The 11,485-nt window shown below is 47.7% G+C and overlaps 1 protein-coding gene across 1 annotated transcript in view; it reads left to right on the forward strand.

Annotated features, from left to right (window-relative positions):
* Nucleotides 1-9,407, forward strand: part of TRIO (trio Rho guanine nucleotide exchange factor) — a 409,289-nt gene extending 399,882 nt beyond the window's left edge. Inside the window, 3 exon segments of the mRNA XM_037798879.1 lie at nt 5,456-5,656; nt 7,998-8,136; nt 8,718-9,407. Coding sequence (XP_037654807.1) covers nt 5,456-5,656; nt 7,998-8,136; nt 8,718-9,260 — 883 coding nt within the window. The 3' untranslated portion in view covers nt 9,261-9,407.
* Nucleotides 9,408-11,485: the final 2,078 nt, after the last annotated feature.

Raw genomic sequence — 11,485 nt, forward strand, 5'->3', positions numbered from 1 at the left:
ACTGTTGGGAATAAAAAGATGTTGTTTAAGGTTTGACCTTGAGTTAGTAAAATGTTGAAAGTTATTAGGTTTGAAGCAGTATGTATTTTTTTAACTTAATTAATTACTTGGCAAAGTGTTATTATTATTTTTAATGTAGTGTGCTAACTTAATACTGTTAAGTATTTGAGGTTTGATGACAAGTTGAGGTGAAGATACTAAGTTTTCTTTGTATATTCCATGTTTATTATAGTGATTACTAAGTAATTGATGGATATATTTATTTGAGGCATGGATAGCTTAGAAAACAAATAATATTTTCATACATTTGCAAAGTTTTATTTAATATAAAATGACTAAACATAGTTTTATTTATTGGCTAAACAAGATTTATTTGTGTTAGTGTTACAGGTTTGTTTGTTACACTTTAAACCTATGGTTTTTATTAGAAAAGGCTTGAGCCTTATTAGATCGTCGTTTAGCTAGTTTGGGCTTCAGTAAGTAACCTGCCATTTAAATAAGAGTATAGGGACAGACAATAATTTAAAAGTAAAGAGTGCTTAATACAAGAATTTAAATAAACAATCAAGGACATAATAATGTTAACATAAAGTGCAAGAAGTTATTTTGATAAAAGAGACTTTTTGCATCCTATATTGATTACTTAGAAAAATACTTCTACCCTTTTATTAAGAAGTAACACCTCAATAATTTAAGGAAACTTTTTTTTGTTTTTAATGAAAACAGCAGGAGACCTTAACATGAGGATCTGGCAGTACAGTGAGGAATGTTTTATATTGTATGAATTTTTAGGCACATACCCACAACATCGAATATTAATTACTGCTTTGGGTGGTGGCCAAAATATTCAATGCTATTTTGTTTTATAAAACTACTTTTTCCTTCAAGTTGTGAGGCTCTATTTTTAAGCAATGTAATTACTAGTTTTTACCATTTTTTAACTTTGACCACAGAAATAATTGTTTTCACAAACTTTTTACAGCTTTCTGTACCTATCTTTCAACCTTGACTACAGAAATAAATTTTCCACTCTACAAACCTTCTACAACTTTCTGTATTCATTTAAGCTTTTTCCCACATTCCTATCCTTAAACAATCAGTCATTTAGGACAAAGCTACTTGCCTTTTCCCCTTAATTAGAAAAACATTCTTTATACCTTCTGTATAACATGCTATCACCACTAAAATTAAACTTGTTAGAATGATGCTAAATATTCTTAAACATTTTAGTTAGTGCATTTTGAAACAGTAATAAACAATCTTTTGGCTTTTTTGAAAATATTTATGGCTTTTAACTATTTAGCTTTTTTTTGAAGTACAAACTATTAATATAGAACTTGGAGGATATGAATCATTTGTCCTAGTTATTACATTAAAACTTTTTACTTTTTATTATTTGGAAATTGTATTTTAGTGTTTTAGGGTGAAATTTTTTTAAATATGCTTTTATATTAGAAGGACTGTTTTTTTTGTTTGTTTTTTGTTTTTGTTTTTTTTTGTTAGGGGAGAGGGAAATTTCTAAGTAAGTGACTTGTGGCTTAGAAAATTGTTTTTTACTTTTGGAAACTTTATATTCTTTCTGTTGGAGGTAGTCAAGAGGAGTGACTATTTTTGCAGTAAGGTTTTAGGGGAGCGGCATAGTAGGAGGTTATTTACATATTGAAGCAGCTTACTGGGATGTAAATTTATGTTTGTAAATCAGAGGTTAAACATTGTTAGGGATGGGGGTAGGCTTGGGAAAGGAAGGGGTTAATAGTAAACCAGCAGGAGACAGTAACTTGAGGAGTTTTCACCTTATTCATTTATCTTCTGGTTGCGCCAGGTGCGCACTCGGAGCTTGTGCTGCAGCCCCCTGCCCAGGAGAGGAGGGCTGGAGTGGGAGATGGGGGGAGAGGCGCGCGGACGGCGAGCGGACTGCGTGCAGGCAGGGTGGGGGGGGCGGGCCGCAACAGGACGAGAAGGGAGGGGAAGGGGTTAAGGACAAGGAGAGGGGAGCGGAAGGGGATAAGGCGAGGGAAGGGGAGTGGAAGGGGTTGGAGAGGAATTGGGAGGGGGAGTGTAGTTACAAGGGGGATGGTTTGCAAGCTTAAAGAAGCCGAAGCTGTTTAAAGGCTTTTCAGGGCTAACTTTTGTAGAAAGGAAAGCGGAAGACTTAGAAGGCTTTTAGTGAAGGAGGAGGATTTGGTAGGAGGCAACAGAGTGGCATAAAGATAGCCAGGAAGGAACAGTTTAAGATTAGAAGCTACAGACCACTTGTCATTGTGCTGAATAAAATTATTAAGTTCAGTGAGAATTTGCCAATCAGAAGTGCCATTTTCTGGCCAATGTTTTTGTTGTTCTAAAGGATATTGCAGCCAAATTGTATTACAAAAGTGGATGAGTTTTTTTTTTGCTTTTATTTCCCCTTTTAATTGAAGTTTACTAAGATTGCAGATTAAACATCTGAGGGGAGTAGATTTAGGAGGAAATTCAGTTTTGGAGACACTGAAAAGTGACTGTATATTACCCATGATTATTTAAGAAATTTGAAAGGCTTGAGGTTTGTTAGGGAACTTTGCTCGTCAGAGGCTTACGGAGATCACCTGTGGGAGACTTACGGCCCACCCGCTCCTTTAGAGGCTCACGGTTTCCCTGTAGGGACTTTTGTTCATCAGAGGCTTATGGAGATCCCCCGTGAGACCCCCACGGTCCCCCTGCTCCTTTAGAGGCTTATAGTCTCCCTGAATGAGACTGACACGAATTGGGGCTATGCTCATCAGAGGCTTATGGAGATCGCCTGTGGGAGACTCACAGCCCCCCCCCCCCTCCCGCTCCTTTAGAGGCTTACGGTTTCCCTGTAGGGACTTTTGTTCATCAGAGGCTTATGGAGATCTCCCGTGAGACCCCCACAGTCCCCCTGCTCCTTTAGAGGCTTACAGAGGCCACCCAAAACGTTGCTCAAGTGAGTCTAACAGCCTAGACCCACACGGCCGCCACAACAACAAAGCAGGTGTCCCCAGTTTGTCATTGGGGGTCAGGAAATGTGTGCAGTCTTTCGCCTAAGGCGTCCCCCAAGTTACTTTGACTGCTGCAATGGGGAAAGACGCTCCTGGAGCGTCGGAGAGTTTTGACTGAGCGCTCAGGTTTTCCTAGGCTTACGAAGCTGGGCATTGGGTTAAAGCGAGCCGAGGTACCACCCAGAGGTGGACTGGGGTGTCCCTGGGACACCGAACAAAACTCTCGAGGGGGGATCTGGGCAGAAAGACGTCACTTACCTCCCTAGGGCCGAATTAGTTGTAGATATTTGATAGCTGTGTGGGTGAGCCGGCATTGCATCAAGGTGGTCTGAGTTGATGGACTCAAGCCACTGAATGCATGGAAACCTGAACGGCTGCACTTTGGGGAACAGAGTTGACTGGGAAGCTGCCCCATTGTCCTGAGGGGCCAGGAAACTTAAACCTCAGTCAAACCTCCATCCCGGGTTTCGGCACCATATGTTAGGTTCAGAGCCGTTCAAGAATCCACACAATGCAGCAAGTTAAAGTTCAAGTATAAAGTTTAAGATTTATTAGAGGAAGAAAGCAGGTGGGAGCCAGCAGAAAAGAATGAAAAGATAATGGCTCCCGCTCTCTGAGAGCAGCATTCTTTAACGAAAAAAGGAACCCACGTTGGGTAGGGTGTCTGCTGTGATGTTCTGTGCCTCGATTGGGTGAGTGCGTATCTAGTTTTGGGCTGAATGGATGGTAGAATTCTGAGACAATATTCTTTTTAGGAAAGCAGCTGTGTTATCTAGCTAGGGAGAGCAGGCCTTTTGGGTTGTTTATTTTATGGGCATATCTGACCTTACCTTACCCGCCTTTGAGATGCTACTGTGACTGGGATGGCCTTGAACAGCTTTGAACGGCCTCATTCTTCGGTTCACGGGGCACCTGTTTTCTGTGAGATAAGCTGTGGGGCCCCTGGATTCGAAACTCCTTCTACATGTTAGTTTCTTCTTCTGGGATCTAACAGGTACCACCTTTGGGAGAAGTAAGAAAATCCTCCCCCAGCTGTTTTTTTGTTGGCCTCATTCCTTTGTGGAACCCCAGTTGAGAAGGACTGAGTGTGTCCCTCACATTTCAGCTGTGCATGGAGATTTAAAAGACTCCAGCGCAATTAGACAGAGTATCCGTTAGGATAGGATGGACTAGCAGAAAGTGCCGTGTGCACGCACTCGCCTAGCTCACGCTGGCTTCAGCAGAGCAGAGCCCTTCTCTCCTGGGGACGCCGGGCTGGGGTCGTGGCTCCTCTCTGCCCTCAGCCACCCAGGCTCCTTCTGACTTCTGGCTCTGCCATCTGCACCCCACACTGTTCTGTTTCTGGGCATCACATCCTTTGGGCAAAAAGAGAAAGTCCAGGTGACATGCCTGCTGAGCTTGTCCCTTTTGAAAAGCTTCCCAAGAGCCCACCCCCAGCATCACTGATGTCCCTTTGTCCGTAAGTGGGTGATGAGGCCCCAGATCAGTTACCTCTTGCTGCGTCACAAGTCACCCCGTTCTTGCTGTCATAAAACAGGGCCGTGGAGTGGTTGGGCAGTGGTTTTGTTGGTCTGTCCTGAGCTCAGGCCACTGGCAGACACCCACCTTATTCACAGGCCACAGCCTCATCTGGGGTGCTGGCCTCTCTGCACGCCATCGTCCCCCTGGGCCTTCTTCACGTGGTGGCAGATACAAGAGAGCAGAGGCTGCGAGGCCTCTTCATGCCCAGCCTCAGAAATTACATAGCCACACTTCCTCCGAATTCTAGTGGGCAAGGCCCATCACCGGCACAGGGGACCAGTCCGACCTCTTGATGGGCAGAATGTGCAGCTGTCTTTAATTTGCCACTGTTTGCCCTCTGGCTACACATTTATTTACATTCTTCCCACATGCAACAGACTTACCCCTTCCATCCCCCAAAATGGTGTCCATATGGCAGTGGGCTCAGGTCTGAGGTTCCAGAGCTTGTCATCTGAGTCAAGCCCAGGTGCAGATAAGGCCCCCGTGGTGTGGTTCGTCAGACATGGCGAGACAGAGGCAGGGTGGCTGCAGCAGACATTCCTGTTGAGAAAGCAGGTCAGGATGGGTGGCAGTTAGGAGGCCCCTGGCAGTCTGCCCCGAGCTGCTTCACACAGTGATGATGGTTTTCCACGAGAGGGAGGGTGCAAGCTGCCTCGTGCACCCCTAGCCTTGAATGTTTGATTGTCACTTTTGCCGCCTTCCCGCAGTCAGGGAGCCATGTGCCTGCCCAGCTGCAGGGGTGAGGGGCACAGACCTTCTCGGCGCCATGGCTCTGGGACCAGCCTCTCCACAGAGGTGGCCGGGGAGCGTAGGGGCTGAGTGCAGGGCCTGGCTTGCCCCCAGTGGGGCCACCCGGAGGCAGCCCTCTAGGCTCGCAGTCTTTTGTCCCTGACATGCCTCGGAGTCCTGAGAATTAACCTTGCTGACGTGTTTTCCAGGGGCAGATTCTCTGTCGTCAAGAAATGTGATCAGAAGGGAACCAAGCGAGCTGTGGCCACCAAGTTTGTGAACAAGAAGCTGATGAAGCGCGACCAGGTCACCCATGAGCTTGGGATCCTGCAGAACCTCCAGCACCCCCTCCTCGTGGGCCTCCTCGACACCTTTGAGACCCCCACCAGCTACGTCCTGGTTCTGGAGATGTGCGTGGCACCCACCTCTGCCCTTTATAGCCTCCGTCTCGGCTCAGGAGCCGTCCTGTCGTGGTTGTAGGCACTCCCTGAGGAGGGGGGGTGGGATTCACAGAACCTTAGAGACCACAGTGTGCGCTCTTTCGGCCACGGCAGAAAGAAACAGAGGCTTCCGTACGTGCCATGTGACCGGGAACGGCTGGAGCTGCTTCCCAGGGGTCTGGGAGGTTCCCCGGCCCTGCTGGGGGATCCTGCCACTGCCGGTGGGAAGTGTGGAGCCGCGACCCTAGAGCAGTGGCTCCCAGCCGCGGCAGTTGTGGCCCCCAGGGGACGCTTGGCAGTGTCTGCAGTTTTGATTGTCAGGGCCCAGGGGTGCTGCTGGCATCCAGAGGCCGGGGGCTCCAGATGTTGCTTGGCAGCCTCACTGCCAGGACAGGCCCCACCCCAGAGAAGTATCTGTCCCCCAGTGTCGGTGTGGCATTGTGAAACCCTGATACGCCTGCATTCTAAAACCCCTGAAACAGCTGTGCATCAAGCTTGTTAAAAACTCCTATTCCTCCTTCTCGGTGGGGCCGTTTCATTCATTTTCTTAGATTGACATCTCCTTTTCCACTAACACAAGCAAAACGTTTTGCCACCATTTGGAAATTCTTACTCTGCTTGCAAGTGGAAGAGTAGGGGTCTCAGAAGGACCCCCATGGGATTCCCCAGGGACAGACACACCTTGACCATGTGGCTCACATACCAAGGCCCCCCACTTCCATAGGCTCTTTCCAGGCCTGTGCCGAATTGTCTATTTGTTATATTCTTTTTCTTAAATGTTAAATACTTCCACCCCACACCCGTGGTAGGTAGGGCAAGGCTGCCAGCAGCCCCAGATCCGGCCTCCCCACCTTCCACCCCAGGGCCTTGGATGGAGGGGACGTTCCAGGGGGCCCTGCCTGCCCAGGGCTGCACAGTGAAACCTCCTGCTGGGGCACTGAGGGGCTTGTTTCCCAGCCCCTGTCCCTGGATAAGAGAAGGTGGAAGACAGTACACGTGGTCACCTCCAGCCTTCCACCGGACCGCCCATGTGCACCGGGGGAGTTGGGGGGACTCAGGCAGCTGGCAGACATGGCCCTGGTTTAGTCCCTGCTCTCCTTCCTGTCAGCTGTGCGTTCTGGGGCTCATTTCCCAACCCTGACTCCTTTAGGTCGCAGCCACCTTGAAGGTCTGTTGGGTAAAATGAGGAGATTTGTGTAAAAAACCCAGCGTCCAAGCACAGGTGGGCACGTGGGTCCTGGGGAGCTGGGGGGGCCCTTTCTGGCCCTGGGGGTTCAATGACTGAACTCTGTGCTCAGCTTCCCCGGGGATTTGTAACAAGAACTGTTGCTCTGGTCCCTGTCAAAAATCTTCCTCAGGGGCCCCCATTTCTAGTTTAAAATGCCTTTCAGCTCTCCTTTCTTTTCACTGGAAAACTTAAATGAAATGGTTTGGCCCTGCCATCCTGGTTAATAGGATTTATTTTCTAACAGAAGAATTACTACCACATTCTCACTCATTTCCTCCCCGTTACTAGACAAGTGGCAGGTCTTCCAAGAAATGTCTATTTTGCAAACAAAGGACAGCACAGAGCAGTGGTTCAGAGGGGCCGGTGCAGACCGCCTGGTCCCTTCCAGCTCCTGCACTCACGAGCTGTGTGAGCCTCAGAAAGCTATGTGCCTGCTCCGTGCCTCCATTTTCTCAGCTGTAAAATGGGAATGATAATCGCATTTTTCTCAGAGAGTTCTCATGAGGATTAAATAAGTGAAAGCTTTTAGTCCTCAGCATGTGTGCAGTGCTGTGTAAGTGTTTTTAAAATATGAATAATAATTTCACAGGAGGAAGACTTTTAAGTCCAGCAACAAACACCTGCTGAGTTTTCTGGCTCATGACTTGCATGATCTCCTTCAGTTTTCACATTGCCCATTTTACAGATGACAAAACTGAGGCTCTGGGAGGTGACATAACTTCTTTCCTTCGTTCAGCAAACCTCACTGGATGCCCACCATGCTCTGGCACTGCCCCGGGAGCCTGCCCTTGGCCATCTCTCCGCCTTGACAGAGGCAGGGTTCACATCCAGAAATCCAGGCCAGCCTTACCACCCAGTTCCCTCTCACTCATGAGATGCTCTGTCCCCTACTGGCGTTTCACAGTGAAGTTTAAAACAAAAAAATCACCTCTTCCTAAGCCGAGCCTTCAGGTGGAGCTATAATCCTGAAATGCCATACAGGATTAATGATGGGGGAGAGACATGCTTTCATTGTTTTTTATCCCAAGAAGAGGTCTCTGACCTGACCCGGCGGCGTTTGGTCACACCCTCCTCCCTCCTCAGGGCTGACCAGGGCCGCCTGCTGGAGTACGTGGTACGGTGGGGAGACCTCACTGAAGGCAAGATCAGGATGTACCTGGGGGAGGTTCTGGAAGCCGTCAGGTACCTGCACAACTGCAGGATCGCACACCTGGACCTAAAGGTTGGTGGAGCGCCCAGGCCCTCCTCACTGGCGTCTCACCCCCACCCACTCACCCACCCCCACCATGGGCTCGTCCTCTGAAGCCAGGCCAGGGGCCCTGGCAGCTAAGAGCAAATAGGAGGGGGTGGGGGGTCAGAAGACTGGGTTTCTAATCTCTTGCTTTTTCAGAGTTTGCATTCAAGTGATATAAGCAATGAATGAAATATTAGATCAACATTGGAGAGCTTCACACATTCCATGAGGCTCTCTGAAAGTCCCCATGAGTTGTGCTGGGTTAGGACAGTACGGATTCTGCTTAGGAAGGGAAAAGGGTATTCCTGTTAAGTGCTGGGGAGGTGCGAAACACCCAGCTCCGGCCCCGGCCTCGTTTGTCGCAGCTCCTTGATACCCAGATCTCCTGAGAGGGCAGCGTGTGCCGGCTGCACCAGCAGTTCTCCGGGAGTTCTTTCCCCACCAAGACCAGTTGGCTCCCGTTGACCTCATAGATTCCCTCCAGCTCACCTTAGATTCCTGGCCACCATCCCGAGGAAGCTTAAAGAAAGGGTTTGACTAGAAATGAGTTTTCTTATCCTGTTTTCTAGCCTGAAAACATCCTGGTGGATCAGAGTGTAGCCAAGCCAACAATCAAACTGGCTGACTTTGGAGACGCTGTCCAGCTCAGCACCACCTACTACATCCACCAGCTGCTGGGGAACCCAGAGTTTGCAGCCCCCGAAATCATCCTCGGGAACCCTGTCTCCCTGACCTCGGACACGTGGAGCGTGGGGGTGCTCGCGTACGTGCTGCTGAGCGGCGTGTCCCCCTTCCTGGACGACAGCGTGGAAGAGACCTGCCTGAACATTTGCCGCTTGGACTTCAGCTTCCCAGATGACTACTTCCAAGGAGTGAGCCAGAAGGCCAAAGATTTCGTGTGTTTCCTCCTCCAAGAGGACCCTGCCAAGCGTCCTTCGGCCGCACTGTCCCTCCAGGAGCACTGGCTGCAGGCGGGCCACGGCAAGGGCACGGACGCCCTCGACACGTCGAGGCTGACGGCCTTCATTGAGCGGCGCAGACACCAGAACGACGTTCGACCTATCCGTAGCATTAAAAACTTCTTGCAGAACAGGCTTTTGCCTAGGGCTTGACCTATCTTGAAGTTCTTTCTCATTCTCTTTCACCTGCCAATCAGCTGTTAATCTGATTTTGAAGAGGGAGGTAAAAAAAAAAAAAAAAAATAGGAAAAGAAAAGAAAAAGTAACTCATCAGCTGCCGGAAAGTTCATCGTGTGAAATTGCATTCCAAGCAGCGCTTGGACTCAGAGCTGCGAGCTGCACCGGGGTGGAGGACCTTCTCGTCACGCTCTGCAAGGGGCAGAGCTGGCATTGCTGTATCACAGTATTTTATTCAGGTTTCTGCAAAAAATAAAAAGATTCTTTTTTAAATGAACATGGATAGAATTTTGCAAATTTAACCTTTTCCAGATTTATCCAAGGAATTGAAATGCCTATGTTCAACCACTGGTGTTAACGAACAAAACCAAGATACTGTACATCTCTGGGGGAGCCTCACCCACGTGGGGGCCGCTCCCGGGGCCCCCCCCACCGGCTCTGAGCGGCCCCAGCTGCCTCGTCTGCACGTGTCTCACCAACACCAGGCTGGGCTTCTGCAACGTGCATTCAACCTCAAACTTTTACATAAAAATAGAATGAATCGTTTTGCTCTGATGAAATGTAGGCCTTACTTGTATATAAGACTGTTCTGCCTTCGGTCTGCCATTGGCTGCCCACCCTCCCCTCCTGCCCCCCACCAGGGGCTTCCTTTAGGCATCAGAGGGTTCTGCCCATCCAAGAGGACGTGGGGTCAGTCCGGGCCCCGCCGCCCACCCCTGCCTCCGTCCCTCCCCACCCCAAAATTCTCAGTCAGATTGTTGAGCAGTAAACAGTCAGGTGAAAATACTGTAAATGCACTCACTGGGGTTTTTTGGTTTTATTTCATATCATGTGCAATGTTGTGGCTTTAACATTTTATGCAACTATTTATGAAGACCTCTGTTGTACCTGTAATAAATATATAGAAAAAGCACAGACTTTGTTCGGTGAGCTTTATGGTTTTGTGCGTGGGGTGGGGGGTGGGGTGGGGGTCGTAGCCCTGTGCCATCCGTTCCGGGAGATCCAGCTCTTCGTGAACCATGTCAGTTTTGAGGACTGTAAAAAGTGGTTTCATACTCTTAAATACAAAACTGGATAATAGGGTAATATTTTAAAATGTATTACGCTATTATTCAGAATGCCAAAGTATTATTTTTTTTCCCCCAAAATCAGTCTGGACATTTACTACTTTTTAGACTTTTTGACATTCAACTTTCTGTACAAAAATTGGCTGGATTTTGAGCTTTTGGTAAGAAATAAAAGCCAATTAAGCACCAGCTGCCCCAAGGCTGGTATCCGATGCCTGAGTCACTGTGGCAGAGCTAACACTGGTACGGGGAGTTGTGTCGACAAGAGAGGCTGGGTTTCTGGATGCGTTTGAATTTTTCTAGGTGTCTTTTTAATCTCTGTCGTGTGAAATACACTAAGAAAGAGACCAGCCTGCTTCCCGAGCCAGCCAGACACCTGGGTCTTGAGCCATAAACTGGCGTAGTTAAGCTTTGCAACTTCAATGTATTTTATTTATTCTTTTGTTGGGTTTTTGTTTATTTCTTTCTTCTTGTAAAATTGTACAGAAACTTTTTAAAAGAAATTGGATTCAAAACTGGATGTGTATTCGTAACCTCATAATTTTTATTTGTGTATTGTTTCTTTTATTTCAGTTAAATTTTTACATTATTTTGCATGTATATTTCTTTGTACAGAGACCTTACATGTTTACACAGTATGATGTGATGTAAATATTTTATTTTGCCATCAGTTATTTTAAAAAATTAAACATATTTGCCTGATTTTTGTGTTACTTCTTTTATTTAAATTGGTCACCTAGTGAATCAAAAGGAGAGAGATTGCCAAGGGAGATAGTGAACAGAGACCTCTCTGGGGGTGGGGGTTGCAAAGCAGTCTGGATTGTGAGTCCACCAGACACAGCCAGAAATGAGAGTTGGGCAAGCTCCTGCAGACTGACTCACAGTAACCAGACTCCAAAGACACTGATGTATAAGCCATAATGTCAACCAGCTGTTGACAGGGGGGACGTTTCCTTGGCCTGGTTAGAATTTCTGAGGTGCCCCCAGGCCCCAGAGGCTAGGGAAAAGAATATGTCTTGATAAGCATAGAATCCAAGCAAATAAGAGCCATTTCAGGCAGCCACAGAAAAGCAAAATTAACATTTTTCAGATGCATTAAGGGACATGAAACCGGCGTTACTGAACAAACCAAGG

Source organism: Choloepus didactylus, chromosome 11, assembly GCF_015220235.1.
Source record: "Choloepus didactylus isolate mChoDid1 chromosome 11, mChoDid1.pri, whole genome shotgun sequence".
NCBI classification, from domain to species: domain Eukaryota; kingdom Metazoa; phylum Chordata; class Mammalia; order Pilosa; family Megalonychidae; genus Choloepus; species Choloepus didactylus.